This window comes from Schistocerca serialis, chromosome 2 (assembly GCF_023864345.2).
Source record: "Schistocerca serialis cubense isolate TAMUIC-IGC-003099 chromosome 2, iqSchSeri2.2, whole genome shotgun sequence".
Classification (NCBI taxonomy): domain Eukaryota; kingdom Metazoa; phylum Arthropoda; class Insecta; order Orthoptera; family Acrididae; genus Schistocerca; species Schistocerca serialis.
Window position 1 is genome coordinate 44,342,410 of NC_064639.1, and position 21,536 is coordinate 44,363,945.

The following is a 21,536-nucleotide window of genomic DNA, read 5'->3' on the forward strand; positions in this document are numbered from 1 at the left end:
GCAGTACCAGTGCAAAAGAGGGAGAGAGTGAAGGCGGGAGAGAGAAAGTGGCAGTGAAAGAGAGGCAGAGACGTGGATGGAAATAGTAGTGGTGGGAGCAAACGAGACAGCAGACATCGGAAACGAATAATATAGGTGAGTGGCTACCATCATAGGTTAGGGGATCTGCATCGTTCCAGATGTGTAGGTAAGGGGCGTTTCCATTTTTTACCAAAATTTTAGTGGTTCTTCACTTTTCTGTCATTCTTTTAAAGAGAGACATACTCGCCTTTTTGTGCTCCGACAGCAAATTTTTGCGGAAGTCCATGACCGCTTTCGGCTTTCACATACAAGCCATTTTCAAGTGGATCTAAAAGTGCCATTCTGTGCAAAACTTAAGCACGATCGTAACTTCCTAATGATGTGTCACTGCAAAGTAAAAAAGTCTAGATGAAACTTGCACCATACATAGAAAGAACTGCTACACTATAGTACAGAACGTAACTGAATGATAAGCGCAGTGAGACGAACAGAAATGCTACCTTGATTCGAAATGAATCATTACACTGAAGTCTCCGCTATTCATGATGGTCCATACGAAATTACGAATGACGAGGCACGCTTCTTCATAGGGTGTATGACAACTGCGGACGGCAATGCATACGGGGCAACTTGCTCCCATATTCGTCACAAGGTTGGTGAGGATTTCTGGTGACAGGGCGTTCAATTCCGTCACCAGTGCGATGGTTGTTGGTGGATGTGGGCGTGCTGTAATACGTGTGGCCGACGCATCCCACACGTGCGAATGGTCAGAGATTTGTTTGAGCCGCTGGAGGGCATCACTGAGATGCTAAAAAACCTGAACTGGCTGATTCTTGAACATAGACGCCAACCATCCCGCGAAAGCCGGCATACAGAATTTAAAAAAAAAGAACAATTTTTATCGAATGTGGAATCTAGCGACATACCTTTCGTTCCCATAGGGGCCGCAGAGATGAGATCAGACTAACTTCAGCGTTCACACATGCATTAAAAATTAATCTCCTGACGCCCCGTATGCGAATGAAATGGGAAGAAACCCTAATGTTTGACACAATGGAAGCAGTCTCTGCCATGGACTTCACATTGATTTCCGTAGCATGGAAGGTCTTACAAACAAAACGGGCGAGTAGCGGACAATGAATTAAGGAAAAACCATGATAAAGACATGCTGTCGGTATAGAAACAAATAGTTTAGCCGATGCAACGAACGACACTGGCAACACTAGTAATCTATAAAGGTCCGTCTAGTTTGAAACAACGCAACAGACGCGTAAATTACAGATTAAACAAATGACCTCATGTGAATTTATCATTGTGGATACTAGACACTGTGATTTCAGATTCCTAGGTACTGGTAAATAGTGTTTCTTTACAAATGTATCGGTCGTGCCATGACAATAGCGCCCCCCCCCCCCTCCCTCCCACTCACCCATGTCTCCCGACTGGAACCAGTTTTTTTTCTGTGTGGGGATATGTAAAAGCGTTTGTGTATTCCAGCCGTGTTGATAGTGTCGGTCAACTCTGGGAACACATTGTGGATGGTTGTCGGTGCATTTGTAATGTGTACCGGCATCGACGAGGTGAAGCGTTGAGACCTCCCTTCATATCAACGGTGGCCATGTGAAAAATACCTTGCAATGTGTTTGTCCTTAAGAGCATGTCTGCAGTCTGGATCCTCGGGTATTCTGTTGCAAGGTGTTCCTGTATTCTGTCTTAATACGTCGTATCGGGGAAACGGTTTAGGATTATTTGCTTGTTTAATTGTCCTCTAAAGTAGCAAACATTCTGGATACGTAGACCGTTAGCCGGTATCTGGAACCTTTCCTTCGTGAGTGGTGAAATGTGTCAGTGATATTTCCACGACAGCTGCCGGCCTCAATAAAACATTCCTGGACGTTCGAGCAGAATGTAATTTTGTTTCGTGAACCAATGGTTCTGTAATTTGAAAGTTAATCAACTCCTCGTGTATAGTGTCAGGTCCCCAGAGGATTTAATTAACAAAATGACATAGCTATTCATAATGTAAAGGTTCAGCCAGTATTTCTTACGCGGACGCCGCGCAGTACCGCAGACACGGAAGGGAAAGTGTCACACAGTACAAATAGCCTGAGCTAGTAAACACGTCGAGGATACGAACAGCGCGTCTCTCGGACCATGGAGGGTGAGAAGGAACTTTCCGTCCGGGACTCGGCCCGACATATCGAAATCAATGTAGGTCCACAGCGACGAAATGTCCGGGAAGACCGAAAAATAAGGTAGAGAAAGCGGATACCAGGGCTACGTCCGAGCAGGGCAGACCTTCACAATGGGTACTTAAGGGCTTCCACGAGCAGCAAGAAGCAGAGTCGTCGCAGAAGTCGAAGAGGGCACAAGCAGCGCCCAAGGCCCGGCAGCATCGAGAAGGTAGCATCCGCTACTGATGAGTAACTGCAACTACGAGAAGACGGTGATGCTCTGGTGGAATCAACTACAACTGTCAGTTAAGTAGAAATTTTTACCGTGGAATAGTTTTGAACAGGGACAGTTTGTCTCTGTCTCAAGTAGCCTCTACAGCTAGTTTCAGCAATAGAAGGAACAAGCCACTGGCTGGTGCTTGTCTCCTGTGGATAGTATAAGGGTCCTTTATTTAAACTAAGAGTAAAGTGGAGATTCTGGCTGAATCTATAGAAGTGTACAGAGTAAGAGGAAGGGTCTGACACCTCACAAGTTCTTTGTGATATTAGTTTAACAAAATTACGTTAAAGGAGAAATCTCATCGTACTGTTTTTCAGTGCTGCCAATTCCCCCATTGTACCCGCTACCTGTTGGAAGTATTGTCTAAGGTATCTACACCTCCTATACGCCCTTAGACAGTCCAGGAGATTCTACTCCCTCTCACCTCCGTAATAAAGGCTAGTTAAAGGGAACCGCAAACCCATAATTGTCGTCAACGTCCCGATTGCGCCACGCAGGCTCGACCAACTCTATATTGGCATCCGGGACCTGTGCCGGGACGCGACAATAGAAGAACATGCTAGAAAAGTTTTGCTGGCTAATGAAAGTATGCATTAATACCTAACAGTGCATTCCAGGTCGGGAACCCACTTCAACGTCTATGGTGCCGTCATTCAGGAACTGATATTGCCCTATGCAGTCTGTCCACTCTTGGGATCTGTGAGCTTTTAGACCAACATGATAGTGGTTGATGTGGTCAGTTTCCGCTGCTCGTGGTCTGCTGATTAGCATTACTGCCTCTAGATCAGCCGGTTTCGAGTTTCTCTGCTTTGGGACAACTTAATGTATCCTCATCATAATATCATCGATGTCCAAGTTGTCAATGTGGTATTGAATAGAGAGACTTGCCGTAAGTGGCCATAGTACCCCATATGGCATCTCCCGGCCAATAGTGCTATACAATCAAATGGTTTGAATGGCTCTAAGCACGATGGGACTTAACATCTGAGGTCATCGGTCCCCAAGATTTAAAACTACTTAAACCTAACTAAGGACATCACACACATCCATGCCCGAGGCAGGATTCGAACCTGCGACCATAGCAGCCGCGTGGTTCCGGACTGAAGCGCCTAGAACCGCTCGACCACAGAGGCCGGCGCTATACAATCATTTCATTTGGTCGCAGCATAAGTCATCTAGAAAAAAGTTCCATCTCTAAGAGCTACAAACCAACCTTTTCTCCAACGGATCGTCTGAACTTTCCGAGATCGGGAAGGAATGCTTGCTTACTTATAGAGGCATTTATCAAGCAAAGGTCAAAGGGGACGATCAAAACGTTTCTGTCTGACTACGGTACTGTGCGGAATCAGTACGTCAATCAGGCTAAATCGCCGTGAGCCCTGTGGCAGTCATGCCACCGACGCACCGGGTTCAAGAAGCCCCCGTGTCCTGCTGCGTGAAGAAGTCGATTACTGCCTGCTGCACATCTTTACCTGACAGGAAGTGTCAACCCGTTAAAGGCTTTCTTAAGGGTCAGAAGGCGTCGTAATGGCATGGGGAGAGATCATGACCACAGAGCGGGTCACGAGTGTCTCCCAATTCAGTTGGTGTAATTTCTGCGTTACGACATTTGCGACAAAAGGACGTCCATTAGCATGAAACAGCGGCACCCCTTTTCGCACGGAACCTGCCGCACCATTTCGCAGTGGTGGTTTCTGACACACATAATGCCCCATACACACTCTTCGCTCTCTAATGGATGTCCACCGGTGTTTGTCCTTCGGCAGCTAAGAAAAGAATAATAGGACGTTGGTTCTATTTCGGACGCATTTGTTAACAACATCGCCATAGCTCAAGTTTCCGAATATACCACACGCATGTTGGAAAGACACGAATGCGACAATAATCCCTTTCCTACATGTCACTGCACAAATGAACGCGTCGGTGATGTGTTGTGTATATACTGCAGCTGTCGTCTCAAATATAAAGCTTTTGATCACCCCCTTATACTATAGACATCATCCATATGCTTAGTACCACCTTGTATGCCGCCAGCACATATACATACTCTGATTCTTCTCTGGTCCTGTGAAATGCAATGTAATTCCATTTATGGTAGAGTTAGATTAAAGTTCGTACTAGTTTTCGTCTGTTCTCTCTCTATCCCTCTCTCTCTCTCTCTCTCTCTCTCTCTCTGGGCATTTGTGTGTGTCTGTGTGAGTTTTCTTTTCGTTATGTGCCTGATTTCATCATTTAATTCAATTTTCACTTGCCGTCTTCAGACGTCACCTATTATTCCACCGAATACTTCCTCATATGTTTAGCAGTTGTTTTGTGAGAGGTATACGGTCTGTTGGTTAGTCATTGCTATCATTATTACTTAGACAGTTCGCCAGTGGCAGTATTAAAATATAAAATTCGGAGCCTGCAATTACTCCTACTGATAGTTATTATTGCATGTCATTTTCACCTTCGATTTTCGTTCATTTTCTGTTTGTTAGTGAGCATTATGTTATTAAAGTTCGATTCATGTGTATTTTTATTGTCGTATTATGCTAATATTTTAATTTTACATGTAATTTATGCATCATTTATAAGTGCACAAAATATGAGTTGTAGCACCAGCTTTTCACAGATTTAAAAAGACATCGTTTTGAGGCTTGGAGGTGAACAAACCATGATTTTCGGGCTGCATTCTAAATTGGAGCGCTCTTCTGCGGTGCAATGTTCGTGTCCTCAGCAGGCCAATTGTACTGGCGAACTTCATGGCAGCGAGGCGCTGTGTCTCCACTCTCTATTCGTATTACAACGAAAATTGCGGTGAGCGCTGATTATAGCTCCAGCATATTAGGATGTACAAGTGTTCGCATTTCAGATTCATGATACGTTTCACTGCCTCATTTTCATCAGTTTATCTTCAGGTCTTTGTGATTACGTGGTTCTTTTTTCAAATACAGTTACTATCGTCGTATAGCCCTTTTACGATATATTTCACAGAGCCAGATGCGAGATTATTTAGTAACCACACCCCAGTGAGTAATTCAGCAATTGACAGTCTTACTTTTGCATACCTCATTGGAAAGTATGTCATCGTAACATTCATTTCATGATTGATTTGAAAGCTTCGTAGTTACAAATATCTTTCGTAATAAATCATAGAGCTCTAAATTAGAGGTTATCATTAGATACATTTAAACATTTCAAATGATAAATAGTGTGGGAACTACCGACCTTAAGTTTCACTGATAGGGTCGAAATAATTTATGGCGTTAGTAAATTCATTGTGTGCTGCACTGAGCATCAAGGTTGTTCCTGTTTCATAATTAACTCAGATCCATTTCAATTCGCTGAAACAGGTGCAGTTTTGCACAGTGTACTCCTTCATAAAAGAGTGACTCATGTTTGATCCAGTGAGTGTATATCCACCTTGCTTACTAGTATTCAATCAGTGTATATGGATGTTTATGACCAGTTACATGTACCTAAGACAGAGGATTTACGAACGATCTTAAACTTATGTATGTACCAAAAAAATTATACATCCATGTACGGTACTCGATATGCGTGAGTTGACTCCATTTGTGACTCAGTGACATTTTGCTGATACGATACTCCTTTTTGTGTTTCGTGAACGGGACAATTTTGAATTTCCCTGCTCCAGTTTCAAATCTTATCGAGGTCTACCTAAATACTTCTGCAACTTCATTGCAGAAAAGTGCATAAATTCCAAAAAGTCTGTTTTTATTATTATTATTGTTGTTGTTATGTTTGAGGTCACTAGCATAGAACGTGAGCAGTAAGGGTCCCAACATACATACGTGTGACATACCTGCGGTTCCTCCTGCATCTGCTGACGGCCTTAAATCCACGATAGCATGCTGTACCCTCACTACCAAAAAAGCGTCAGTCCAATTTTTTTTTAATAATTTTATATACATTTCTACACATTGATCTTGTCAAAAGCCGAGAAGCGATTCTTCTTAGTGTTTTAGCTCTCTGGGGCACTCTGGGATGCTGTCTGTGTGACTCTGGGATGCTCTCTGGGGCACTCTGGGATTCTCTCTGGGAGAGTTTTGTATGCATTTTGTTTAGTCCAATTACAAATTTCGTTTGATATCCTATATGATGCTACTTTCGTTAATAATCGTTAGTTTAGTGCTGAGTCAAATCACAGGAGGAGCACCTGCAGTTTACTGGCAAGGAAAAGCGTTACCATTATTTGGGGTGACTTGGCAGTCTCGTTGAATCAATCGTACCCTTTGGCGTGGTTCCGGCGCCTGCTGACTGTTGTACGTATGTTGTGGACAGCCGCCCCCACTGAAGCCTGGAGGCGGCAGCTGGACGTGAACGTGCTGGGTCTGAGCATCTGCACCAGGGAGGCCGTGCAGGACATGCTGAGGAGGGGCGTCGACGACGGCTTCATCATCCACATCAGCAGGTGGGTTCTCTGACAGCGCGTCGCCACTTAACAGGGACGTAGAGGACTGCACGCACCACGTTTCTTTTCGAATGGACACTATGTAGCATACGTGTTAAAGTAAGTCTTACTGAGACATACCTTCGAAGCAGATAATACATTCCACGCTGCATCCTATTAAGTGTTTGTTTAGGAAGGAAACATGAACACAGAAACCAGTTTTTACCAGTCATCTCGTTTTAGGAACGCAATGTGAAAACTGTTCATTTTATATGCTGTTAAAGTTCAAGTTATCTTAAAGAAAATTAATATTATTGGTGCGTTGTCAGTGAAATAGGCGTCCGCAAGTGCCATGTCGTGAATAAAATTTTCAGGACAGGATTAATAAGAACGGAGAATTACGATGATGGTTTTAATGATTCAGCTTTTTCGCTTAACCTTCTCCCACTTCACTAGAAGGCACAGAACGTTAGTGAAACTGTCAGGAAAGTCATACGTTGGGACGTTGTTCGATTCCCGCGGTGCATCCGCAACTTCTTTGGCCTTTGTGAGCCATGAGAGACCCTTTCTGCACTCTCTCGTTTTCCCGTAGCTTCTTGTTGGCAACACCAAGTGATATTTTACAGTAAAGAATTGTCCACGATTTCATTTCAGTCAAGTCACAGCAAGCGTCAACACGTCGTTGAGTTTCGTTCAGGAGTCGAGACGTGTGTGAGAGACTTTGCAAACGCTTTCTGGTAAACGACATGTTCACTTGACTTAGAAATGTCGTTTTTTACGGTCTCCGGCACAACATCGTTGACACACTTTTGGCCGCACGTTTACTGCTAAACAGTGCCCGCACAAACCTGATTACCTGAATAATCATAATTATGGTGTTTGCAGCTGTTAGTTTAGTCTGCACTGACGTCGTTTATACGCCAGGTATGAAATAACTTTCTGGAGGGATGGTGTAGTTTGTGCACTTGCTAAACATTCACTCCTTTCATTTGTTGTATTGCAGCTGTTCCGTCCTGCAACTGCGACGGATACAAACCTCCTCTTTTCTCGGATAACTGGGCAGCGTAACTCTGCGCTAGACAGAGCATTCAAATGACGGAAGGGAAGCGTGCTCACGTGGGAATATGAATCATGGTTTTCCGTCTCAGTATTGAACACGTAAAGCAAATGAACTCGTCCTAACTTTCAATGTGTTCTAAATTGATTCATTTAGTCTCTACAACACAGTGCACGACGCTATCACCAGGATCTTTTACATTGCCAAGAACTGCCTTTCGAAAAATACGGATAAAGCCAAGGATTCAATGCTTACGGCCCTAAGCAAAGCAACGACATTTAAAGGGGACCTGGCGTTGCTACAGTGATTATAGTGCCAGACGGCTAGCCGTAGCCCCTTAGGTTAAATTTAACCTCAACAACGCAGATACTTTTGGGGAAAGTTTTCTTTTTGCATTTCACGAAACGATAGTCCGCCCCTGGTAGCTGAGTAGTCAGCGCGACGGAGTTCATACCTAACGGCCCGAGTTCGATTCCCGGCTGGGTCGGAGCTTTCTCCGCTCAGGTACTGGGTGTTGTATTGTCCTTATCATCATCATTTCATCCCCATCGACACGCAAATCGCCGAAGTGGCGCCAGCTCGAAAGACTTGCACCAGGCAAACGATCTACCCAACGGAAGGCCCTGGCCACACGGCATTTCCATTTTACGAAACGATGAAGGAAAGAGGGTGTTGGTAAGGGGATTTCGATGTCTCATTGCTATGTTGAAGCTGGCTTGCAGCATACAGCAGGCTTTTAGTTGCTCACGATGCATTAAAACGGTTGCGATTTATCGCAGGAGCATTTACCCAGGAGCATAATGGCAGGAGTCACTTCACATTGTTATCCAGGAGGGTAATAGACAGTGACGAAATGCGCTGCCTTTAACCTATAATGTTTTCCGATACGCAAGGAGAGAGTTAGTAGTTATATTTTATTAGACTCCAAACATCAAAATAATACGCAAGCAAGTTATATACGTCATCTGTTGAAAAGTATCTGGTCACATTTTCGAGGATATTAGTGTGGGGTGTGTCCAGCGTTCGCCTTTATGACGACTGCAGTTCTGCTCGAGAGACTTTCAGTGAGGTGTCTGAATGCGGAGGAATGGCAGGTCACGCTCAGGAGCAGACACCAGATAAGGTAGTGAGACGGACGCTGGAGTCTGGAGGGAACTGCACGTCGTACTTCATCCGAAAGATGTTCCTGAAAGTTTAGGCTGGGTCTCTGGGCAGGCTGCTCCATTTCAGGATGTTATTGTCGAAAAACCATTGCCTCACACGTGAAACTTTCATGAGAGGGTGCATTGTCATACTGATACAACTGTAGCCTACAGACCATTCCTCTACTGTACACACTATACTGTACGTATCCTTCCGCATTTAGCGCTTCTTAATCGCTTTAAGAGTATAACAACGAAACCACGGAGAACACTCCCGTAGCGTAACACCATCTCATTCGCAATCTGTCATCATGATGGCAGGTAAGGTTCCTTAGGCATTCGCCAAACCCAAACACCTCTGTTGGACTGACACAGGGTACAGCGTGATCCGTCACTCAGTATCACTCGACTCCAGTCGGTCAGTCCAGTGCCGTCGCCCTTCACTCCGACTAAAGCGTGGCTCAGCGTCGACCACAGGAATGTGTGGCGTGCAAGGAGCCACTCGACCCACTGCGCCGCGTTCTTCTCAGCTCACCGAGCACAGTCACTGTGTTAGCCTATCTACTGGTAGCAGTTTCAACCCCACGATTGGTTCGTTCCTCAGATTTTATGCGGTTTTTTTGCAGTCGCCACTCGATGATCCCTGCCAATCTGTACAAGAGGTCTGGCCTAGCCTTGGTTTAGTTGTTGTAGAGAGTTTACACCATAAACTTACAATGGCAACATTTACGGTGGGCAGGTTTATGAAGGTTTAAATATACCTGCTCGATGTGTTACCCAGATGACATGGAACGCCTAACCCACGTTCGAAGTCGCTGGGCTCTCCTGACTGAACCACTCGGCTGTTCCTGCCTCAGTACTGCCAACATCACAACTCTCCGCCTCCTGTAGTACTGGCGGGTCAGCCTCGCGTGCCAACTGATGTTCAGTTCCTGACAGCATATGGGTATGCAGATACTTTCCATCAAATACGGTAGTTAGGAAAAGGAAGAGGTATGTTGAGATTTCCCTCCAGCTTTGGGAAAGGAATTGTTTCAGACCACTTGCGAAGAGACATTTCACATCCACGTTTTACTTTACTTCCATTATACAGAGTTGGTGAAACTCCAAGAACTTATCGGGGAAAAAAGGTAATTGGTCAATTGAAATCAAAGTGTTACAAACACGAAAATATATTGATAATGTGTTAAAACAAATCTCGAATGAAGAGGAAACCCATGTGATGTTCATTATCTATGTCTACATCATGGAATTTTAACATGCAAAACAAAGCAAAAAAGTGAGGACAAAAAGACTGGTTCATAGAAGAAGTATGATTGAAGACGATCTTTTTTTTATTACTGTAGACTGTAAAAATATATTGTGGACACAAAGATCGCATCATAACTACTACTTTTGTCAACAGCTGTACACTTCAGTATGTATTTTGTATAGGAGTGGTGTTAATGAACTTTGATACTGTGAGCAGTATGGTTTTATTCCGACTGAGGCGACTTTCATCTACGATTTCGTTTTCTGTAAGCAAAACTGTTATCGCATCTCGGAGATCGCTCGCGACGAATACTATGCGCAGGTGCTGCTACTAACGTAGTGTTCAGTAGTTCCCCAGTGCGTAATGTCGCTTGCGCGCAGCCTTTGTCTTCAATGCTTCGGGAAGCTCCACCGCAGCCGATCCTTGTGGCTGCCGTGCCTCGTTAATAGCTCCGCCTGACACGGTGTCGCTCACACCGACGAAGCTGCTGTCTCCCATGACAACTGCCTTGCTGCGCGATATCGCGAAATCCAGAAGACCTCTACGGAATTTCCACTTAGGTAAGCAGTGAAGGCACTTCTTAAATATCTTAAAGGTAATTCCCCCTACAGCGAGAAAAGGCCTTATAGTAGCCCGCTGCAGGAGCAGCAAAACTACAGTATTTGCGACTCTGTCGCAAATGGTACTGTCAAAGATCAGCATGAAGGAAAGGGCCGTCGGCCTTAACGGAAAACTGTTAAACAGTTTAAGCTTTAGTGGAGTGCTTCGTGGTCTACAGCCGAGTATTTTTTTCTTTTTTTTTTTCGTTTTATGCACAATGTTTCAACGCCGACCCAGTCGTCGTGTTTAGGTGCTACTAGTGTCACTGGTATGTGTGCACTCTAGAGATTGTTGGCCTCTCACAGCTGTTTGTAGCCGAGTTCAACTCTTGGTGGCTACTACGCCCTTTGTTGTTCATTTGTTTTTCAGAGATCCCGTTCCGTGAAGCCGTGGAAGTGAAAAAATTGTTTATTTGTTTACCTTCCGGCAGCTAACGGTCATTTAACCAGTTGAACGTAACTGAGACACATAGCTCAACCCATACATAAATGACACAAGTGATACAAATACAACATTAACGATTAACAACACAAGTTAACACTTAAAACGAGGTAATATGAGCATTAGATATACAACTGTTCAGAGCCTACATTAAAATAAATATACATATAAAATACATATTAATAGTTAACATAGTTCCCAGTGCTATGTTACTGTTAAGGTGCGTTTACACTGCGATTTGTATCGGCACATGTATGAGATACATGTATATACGACTTTGCGACATGTATCGCGACTTGTATGAGTTGACAAGTATCAACCTCATACATGTATGAGCGTGCGTTTACACTGGTTGATATGTATCACTGTGCGATAGCTTCCGACGACGATTTGGAAGTTTTCACATTTTTATGTGCTGATACACTTGCTCTTTTGGAAGATGATAGGAAGAAAAGGCGGAGGAAGCGTAGATGGTGGCACAGAGAGTTTCTCGCGAATTAACGCCATATTTTAGAAATTATGTTAGGATGAGTATGGAGGATTTCCGCGGTTTGTTATCACTTGTGGCTCTTCTTGTGTCCAAAACCAACACAAACTTTCGGGAAGAGATTCCACCAGAGGATCAGTTGGCAGTAACACTCCGTTTTTTAGCCACTGGGGATTCCTCGTAAAACGAAGATTTCATGACAAAACATTTGCATTGTTGCGCGATTGCTAATGCCGACGTCTCACACACGATTGTCGGCATCCGTTGTCAACATTATCACGCGAGGCCGCCGGAATAACAGCAAAACATTGATATACGTGCCAGATGCATGAAAAAATTATTTAATGTATGACATACTCTGATATATATAAAACTTTTACCTTCACTTCTTGGGATAAAACTTGCACAATGGCCTCGCAAACACGAAGAATAACGTTGCATATGGCACTTTTTGATATTTTATGCAGATACATTAACGTCGAAACGACAGTCGGCACCTTCAAAACTCAAACAGCCGCCAAAGAGCCTGATACTACGCATGCGCTAATCGTCGAAATAAGCGGCAGTCGACAAGACGACAGGAAATGATAGTACTGCGCATGTGCGAGTTCTTCAAATGTCGCTCATACATGTCGCGTATATGGCCAAAAAGCGATATACAAAATGTATACGCGACATGTATGAGCTCGAGGGTCCGCATACAAGTTCCGTGAATTTTTGTATGAGGTGATGCAGCGCGACATGTCAAATTGACATGTCGCTCATACATGTCGCGATACATGTATCCCAGTGTAAACGTACCTTGACACAGATACCTTGGCAGCTTATAACAATCTGAAAACCTCTTTTTTATATGAGCATTACTCAAAGAAAATAGAATGTTTGCACTCATAGGTACCTCCGCTTTCAGACGGTATAATTGTTGTAAAAAAGATTGGCTATGTCTCTCATAGTTTGCACATGTGGAGACAACGTGATTAATGTTACTTTGTATGGTGTTATTACGGTCTCAGACCAGTGTCGGAGTAACTGCAGTGCGTAATAAAATGAAGCACCTGCAGCCCTTGTTTTGATGTTATTTTATTATATGGCAACCATTTTCGGTGATTCAACAGACCATACTCAGACCTCAGCTGATGCTGAAGGGCTGAACTTCGATCAGATGTACGATCCTATCAGCAGCCAACGTCTATTAACTGGCGTCCGTAAAATATTGTAGCAGTGATGTTGCCTAACACAATGAAATAAAGGCTTTGAAAAAGTGAAGGGAGTTGACATATTTCAAAGCTCCTAGTATGGCTACAGCTTCCGCAGAAAAGAAGTCGAAGTTTCCTCTGGCTGTTGGAACATTTTTGAGACCGTATTTGTGGAAAAAGGCACATCCCGCATTTTCTGCCTCACTTAATTTGGGGCCATCAGTATATAAGTGTGCAACCAGTCCGGCCTTTTCTGGTCATTCTGTCACGATAGATGAGTGATCCGTTAGTGACAGGCTTTCTAAATGTATAAGCACTTCATGAGACACGACTGAACAATGGTGCGTGCAAATAGGAAGTGATCTTGTGCTGACGTTTTTTGTTGGCAGGTGACCCCATGTTCTATAGCTAATCACTAGAGCGGAGACAGGCTGGCGGGGAGTCGCTATTCCGGCAAATAGTCAAGGGCTTCCAGTTTGGAATGCAAAGGATGATTTAAAAAGGACATCCTGTTGAGTAGAAATTGGCCCACCAGCAATTACCTTCTGTTAGGTAAAAGCATTTCATAGGCTTCAACTAACAGGGCGTTGTATAAGGTAGAGCCCATAGTGCCTAAGCAGTGACGAATTCATTTAAATTGAAATTTGTCCAATTTTCTCAGAATGTCCTTTCGCCCAATATGGGACGCCACACTACTGTACTTAAGTCTTGTTCGAAGTAAGTTTTTGTAGCACGTCAATAAATGGGTTGGATGAGATCCCCCTCCAAACTCGGGAGACTGATTGGATAATATTTTATGCTTTTTTGTAGTCACTTAGTACATGTGAGGGACACATGACAACATGAGTGGAGCCTGCGATGACACCGAGTAACATTCAGAGTCTAGGATAATTCTGTCGGGAATCTGTGGAGACCAACGCATGGAAAATACAACGAAAGGTGACTCATCAGTGGGTGCATCTGTAACGTGCACTCTCAGCCACCTGTTCACACGGATCGTGGCAGAGAAAAATACAGATTTAAGGTCTGTAAAAGAAGTGGAGCGAGAAATAATCACACATTGTCTGCATACTGAAGTATTTTAGTCGACGTGGGAAGAGATTTTCCATACCCATGGTGTACACAGCATATGACGGAGTACTGATAATTGCTGCTCGTGAAAGTCCAGTTGAGACAGTGCGATGGCCCATTCGATTATCACGCAACGTGATGAAAATATTCCTGTCAAAAACCATTTCTTCTGAGATACCTAGCGCTCCATTTATGGAGCAAAAGATCTACGTTTACATTGTCATGTGCTCCGTCGATATCCACAAACATAGCTGTGGTCTTTCCAGTCTTCTAGAGCTTGTGAAGCTATCTGTTAGAGCGATATTGGCAATTGTGCCTTTTCCCTTTCCAATCCAAATTATGAAGTAGCCCAGAGGTTGTGCTATTCCAGCCATCATTCCAATTGATGTTTAACTAAACGCTCCAAAGTCTTCCCAATGCAAGAGGAAAGTGCAATGGGTCGGTACGAAGTCGGCTCAGAAATATCATTGCCTCTTTTCAAGACTGGACTGTTATGTGTGTTCTTCAGTCTTTGCCAGGATCTTTAAACCCCCAAAGTTGATTGCGTATATGCAAGAGGAGGAAAATTGCATGTTGCACACCACACCATAGCATAGTGAACAGTATCAAAATGGTTCAAATGGCTCTGAGCACTATGGGACTTAACATCTGTGGTCATGAGTCCCCTAGAACTTAGAACTACTTAAACCTAACTAACCTAAGGACATCACACACATCCATACCCGAGGCAGGATTCGACCCTGCGACCGTAGCAGTCGCGCGGTTCCGGACTGAGCGCCTGAACCGCTAGACCACCGCGGCCGGCGAACAGTATCAAATGGCTGTAGAGCTGCCTGTGGCTGAGTGAATTGCCCTCTTCAGTTCCACGAAAGTAAAGGGAGAAACAAAGCATTCATCATAGTAGTGGTGGCCAAGTGAAGCAGTCAAGGACGTACTGGAGCAGGAGAAATTCGATCAGCGAATTGTTCTAACCAAAGTGTTTCCACCATAGGAGTGTAAGCAGATAGCTTGGTCCTGAATTTATTGATTTTGTGTCATAATTCTGTACTACTAGTACTAATACTACTACAACCAGTACTACTACTACTTTCTTTTGCTGATCTACAGCAAAAACTTAACCAACTTACCTTCTTTTCGCATATAAGGTTTCACTTAACTGATGTATTTTTTTTTTTTATATTCCAGAAAATTATGAAGAGTTCATTAATTGCGATAAGCACTGACTGCAAGATGGCGTCGTTCCACTGTTTGAGAGAAGGTAGGGTTCCGCCAAATGGGCGAGGGTTTCCTGTCAAGACTAGTCTCCCCCCCCCCCCCCCCCCCATCGTCCCCACGGCTTTTTCTTGAGTTCGTGTGTGGCACACATGGGACCGAGATATTGGGGCCCAGTCTTCCTTCCCAAGCTGCATTTCTTTCTCTGTGCTGCTCCCTCTCTGTGCCCCCTTCTTCCCCTCTGCCACTTCCATCCATTCTGTGTTCATACTTACGTCGGTCTGGCTATCCAGCTGGTTTTTTGTGTTACTTACGATTTTTGTTCCCCTTGATGACCTTTTCTTTTTGGCGTTTTCTGGTCTCCCTTTGGGATTTCACTTCTACTTCTAAATTTTCTCTCTTTACTGCGCAGGAGAGCTTCTGTAAAGTTTGGAATGTAGGAGACGAGATACTGGCAGAAGTAAAGCTGTGAGGACGGGGCGTGAGTCGTGCTTCGGTAGCTCAACTGGACTGGCAGTCTGCGTTCTGCAGGCCAGCAGTGCGCACCGCGCTCGGCCGTCCACGCCGCTGCGCGCGCCGAGTGTTTTGTTTACTTCCTCGTCACCGCGCTTCTCAGTCGAACAAGCTCTAATGGCCAACTCTTACAGGAAGGACACTCTTAAGTTCACCTTCTCAAACGAATACGCACGACCCAAAGCACTGGCCGTCGAACGCTTCCTACGCGAAGACGTGAAGATCCCCCGTGACGAACTCTTCGGCGTACACCTATCGATCATTAGCAGCGTCGTTTATGTTAAGACGACTTCCGACGCTGCCTGAAACGAGATCATTCAAAGGACGCGACATGGACTAAAATTTCGGCTCTCCGACGGAAACGTCGGGCCTGTGGATGTCGACGATGCAGGACTTGGCCTTCGGACGATCCGTGTATTCGAACTGCCTTTCGAGGTGAATGAAGATGAAGTCATCGCGGCGCCAGACCCGTTCGGAAAAGTCCAGAGCCACGTAGCCGAGACATGGGCACAGTTTACGACTTATCCGGTGCTTAATGGTGTGAGACAAGTCCGAATCGATCTCAAACGGCACGTTCCATCGTACATTTCTATCGGCGGCTGCCGTGCGGTGGTCATTTACGACGGACAACCTCGAACATGTTCCGGTTGTGGGAAAGAAGGCCACGTCCGTAATGAATGCCCGCAACGCCGCATCACACAACTAAGGCACGACGATACAAACACCGACAGAACCACGACCACCCTTCCAGTCACCTATGCGGTGACACTGCACGTCCAGCCCTCACAAGACGCCGTTCATGAGCGTCTCTCTGGTCCGATACACCTGGAGGCGTCCCAGCGCCTTGACACCGGCGGTGTCGCCCGGGAACATGTCCGACAGCCGGACACACCCACGTTAGAAGATCACAAGGATACCAATGAGAGTGTTCTGGAGAATGACGACCGCATCATAGCACCCGCAGCTTTTGTACCGGAATGACCTTCCTCAGACACCGAAACTCATTGCCGAAAGCAGAAGTCGCCCAAACGAGGAAAAAAAAGGCCGCAAGACATTAGAATCGACCATTGAGCCACCTCCGCAGGACGAAGAGATGGCACATCACTCTGACGGAGAACACGATAACACTTTCTCCTCTGCCACGGAGACGCGTCATCCACCAGACGGTGAACCGTCCAACAGAGATCGTGCGCCAGCCCCGCGCCCAGAAGCCATGGAACATAGCACGCCTGTTGTCACCGACGCAATTGAGCCGACTCGGCCAGCGCTGCCACCTCTCGCCGATGTCAAAACTGTCGGACATTTTTCATGGGCGGATGACACGGATTTCCCACCTCCATCTGATGTGGAAATGAGATCTGTTCCTCCGTTAGACCAACACTAAAATGGGGGAAGTATTCTACGGCGACTCCTGAGACTTCTATGGACTTCCAGCATCCACCACGACAATCTTCACCAGCTACGAACCTATCGGCAGCACGGATCTCCCATCAGGCGTACCGAATAGCTACTATCAATACTAATCGGCTCCCACGTTAAACTTCAACTGCTCCGTGACACGCTAAGAGCAGCGGACATCAACATCGCCCTGTTACAAGAACTGAGGACAGCAACTTGGACTGGGTGATATGGATATGAGACGTACGCCGCCCCTGCAGCTATGGAACACACAGGCGCAGCCATCCTCCTCCGAGAAGGGATCGCAGTTTCCGATGTCGCATACCTCCCAACGGCGCGAGGGGTGGCCATAACAGTTGAAGGAATCAAAATCATAAATCTCTACGACCCATCGGGCACTGATAAACGGAGGGATCGCTCCCAGTTCTACGCAGAAGATATCACGCCTTTATTCCTCGGCCGATACGATCATCTCATCGTAGGTGGAGATTTCAACTGTATTCTAGAGCGCACAGACCAATACCCCCATTTCACCACATGTCCCGAACTTCGCTTCCTCGTCCGCCGCCTTCGTCTCCTCGACACTTGGCGAGTGATACACGGCGACCGCCTGGGGTATACACGCATCACGAGCCACTCCGCCAGCCGACTTGATAGAATATACATCTCTAACGCTCTAAAATCAGTTCTCCTCGACGCGGAACGTTGGCCGTCTGCCTTTTCGGATCATCACATCTACATCTGTACCATGAACCTACGTCAACAATCTATATGGCGCAGCGCAGGACCTTGGAAACTCAATGTTACGCTACTGCGTGACCCTGAATGTCGACAACAGGTCACCGACACGTGGCACACCTGTGTTCAACGCATTATGCGTTACGAGACCACACTGCAGTGGTGGTTGCTGTGCGCCAAACCGGCCATCCGACGCACATTGATACACTATGGCAGAGCCAAGCCAGGTGGAATCACCACAAACCTGATTTCTACTATAGCGCTCTACGTGAACTCATGGATCATTCTCCATCCCCGGATCGTCTAAAAGAAGCTCAACGCATCAAGGCAAAGATTTTAACCTTGACCAGATGCCGTCTAGAGGGAGCCATTGTACGAGCACGCAGCCAAGATAGGATTAACGGTGAAGAACCTTCTATGCATCATATTGTTCAAAATGTTCGTCGACGCAGACAGGCTTTAATGTCAACTTTAGACCTACCTGATGGACGACGGCTGACATCGCAAGCTGCCATTGCGTACGCATTCACAACGCACTGTAGACTTTTCTATCAAGAAGTACCTGCCGGTGCAGAGGCCATTGCTGAGGTTGCCCAGGAGACATTTGGTACTCTAAACGCAGCAGCTGCAACCCTCCTGACTTCTGAAGTGACCACCGACGACGTCCAAGGCACTGTAGCCAAAGCGTCTCTGAATCGATCTCCCGGCCCGGCATTGTTTACCTCTCGAATTTTACAGAACCTTCCAAGATTTCATATTGCCACGATGGAGGGACATGTACTGGGGACTTTTGTCCGGCGCGGCGAACCCGCCATCAATGTTCATGGAAGGCTTACTTGTACCAGTCCCGAAACCCGCAGGAGGAACACGACTCGACAGTTATCGGCCGATCACGTTACTCAATTCCGACTTCAAGATTTTCACACGCCTTCTAGGAGTGCGACTCAAACATGTCTTACGAGACATTGTTTCCCAAGAACAAACATCCTTAGGCGCCGATCGTAATATACAGACAGCCCTCAGTGAATATCGAGATGTGATCGCTGTGGCAACACACTTGCGACTGCCAGGCGCTTTAATCTCCATCGACTTCAAACAAGAGTTTGACCGCGTCAATCATGCATTCCTCAACGCAGTGATGGACCGAATGGCAATTCCCCCGACGTTCACGCAAGTGATTATGCGGCTCCTTCGTGGAGCAACGTCCAGACTTCTCGTCAACGGCAGACTTCAGAACCTATACGGATTGAATGCTCAGTGCGGCAGGGTTGCCCTTTGTCGACGGTGCTTTATGCCATTGTGATGGAACCACTCATTTGCGGATTACGGCGACGTTTGACAGGTATTCCACTCCGGGATCATATGTTCCGCTGCAAAGCTTACGCGGACGACTTGGCCCTCGTCGTACGTTCAGCGGCTGAAGTACAAGCTGCGATGCAGTGGATTACCCGTTACAGTGCAGGGGCAGGGAGCGCTATGAACGTGGCAAAATCATGCGCCATGAAGATCGGCCGCGGCCTTCCCGCAGACAGCGTAGCTCCATTTCAACTGGTAGACAACATTCGTTGTCTCGGATTGGTGTACACGCGAGACATTCGCCGCACCTCGGCGATCAATTTTCGTGCGCTGCTGCAACGCATCCGGGCCAACATACAAAATCACATACTACGCCCGCTGACTATGCGCCAGAGAGTCACCTTCGTCAATACCCATCTGGCAGCCCGGATACCCCATATAGCGCAGATTCTGCCATCACTGCGACAATGGCGGCCAGATTACAGGCGGCTTTCGGCTATTTCATTTGTTCTGGACACATCTTCAAAGTCCAGTATGAAGCTCTCACCTTACCGAAGCGGGACGGTGGCCTCGATCCGGTTAATGTGAGAGCCAGGACAACGGCACTTTACACCAATACTATGCTCCGGTTATGGAAAAGCCAAAATGCTAGCTTTACTGGAATGTTGACCACCGAGCTCGCGCCTGTTTCGAGACGCCCACCGACGTCTTTGGCACACGTCCCACCTCCGATGTCACATATCGGCCGTTTCTTTTTGGAGTACAGCTACATATGCACCGAGCTCCCCAGGACCAGGAAGACGACCACCCGCGACATCTACCGCCTTCTCCGAAAGTCTCCACCCCGCAACCCCGTCGAAACACGTCACCCCCAGGTTTCATGGCCTACAGTTTGGAAAACGATCCACCAACCATATCACACCACTGACACCACCTCTATGTGGTACCTACTCGTCAACGGCAAGTATACTACAAGACAGAAACTGCATCGCATCGCACTGGTGGACTCACCCCTGTGCCTCAAGTGCAATGTCGAAGATACAGATTTACATCGTTTTGAGTGTGGGCCAGCAGCAGCTGTCTGGACCCGTACAGAAGATTGTGGCTTTCTACCTCCGAGTACCACCACATCATGTTTCTCCTACCATGATGATATATCCCGACACGACCTACTTTCCATCGGCTAAGTGGCACGCCATCACATGGATCAGTGGCATGGCTGTCAACTACCTCTTCCAGGACGACATCGTCGATCCGGCGGACTTTTGGACACGCCTCCAAGTACATCACCACACCCTTCGCCGACATCGACACTATCGGGCCATTTTCGCGAACTATTTACAGAGTATTTTCACCAACCCGCCTCAAAGCTGGAATCTCAACGAACCGTGCCAGCCAAGAATGGACGATCCCACGTTCCCCTTTAACGGTCAACGATAGTATGCATTTTGTTCTGATGGCGCGACAAAGTGGAGCATGGCGAGGAAAGTATTCCTATTTTATTTCACTTCTATTTTCTCCTCCTCTTCTAAGTTTTTTTTCCTTACACATTTTTAAGCTTTTCAGGCATAGCTCTCTATCTGCAGCCTATTTGTTTTCTTTATCCTGTGCTCCCCCACCCCACAAAAAAACATAAAAAAATGGGTTGCTACTGATGGTTTGAATCCATACTCATTTATGTTAACAATTTAAAAAAAATAAAAAAATATAAAAAAAGAAGGCCGTTGCGGAAATATAGCTACCTTTTATGTTTTACGTTTTCTAAGGATATTGTGTTATTTTATGAAGAACGTCGTCTTTTATTTTCATACACAAGAGGTTTTTATTTTTCTCCTTACCTGCACCTTAAAAAAAGTAAAAAACGAAAGTTGGTAGAGCACTAGCCCGCAAAAAAAGTAAATAAATAAATAAAATAAAAAAAACAAAAAATGGAACTTTTAAAAAATAAAAAAATCAAAGAAGCGGTTCAAAAAAGATGGAAGGGAAAAAATGGTAGAGCACTTGCCCGCAAACAGGCAAAGGTCCCGATTTCGAGTCTCGGTCGGGCACACAGTTTTAATCTGCCAGGAAGTTTCATATCAGCGCACACTCCGCTGCAGAGTGAAAATCTCATTCTGGAATTTAAATACTCTTTTACTCTATATGCGTCGATAGCTGATGAGGCTAGAACTCCTAAAACTTCTTTGCTTACTGGAACTGATTCTTACTTGTTACATTTTCAACATTCAGGTCATATGCACTACTCACGTTTGCAAACGCTTT

At 45.7% G+C, this 21,536-nt stretch overlaps 1 protein-coding gene across 1 annotated transcript in view; it reads left to right on the top strand.

Annotated features, from left to right (window-relative positions):
• The window catches only part of LOC126455436 (farnesol dehydrogenase-like), a 43,373-nt gene that overhangs the window by 14,191 nt on the left and 7,646 nt on the right, over nucleotides 1–21,536 (top strand). Inside the window, exon 3 of the mRNA XM_050091185.1 lies at nucleotides 6,763–6,892. Coding sequence (XP_049947142.1) covers nucleotides 6,763–6,892 — 130 coding nt within the window. The remainder of the gene's footprint in view (nucleotides 1–6,762; nucleotides 6,893–21,536) is intronic.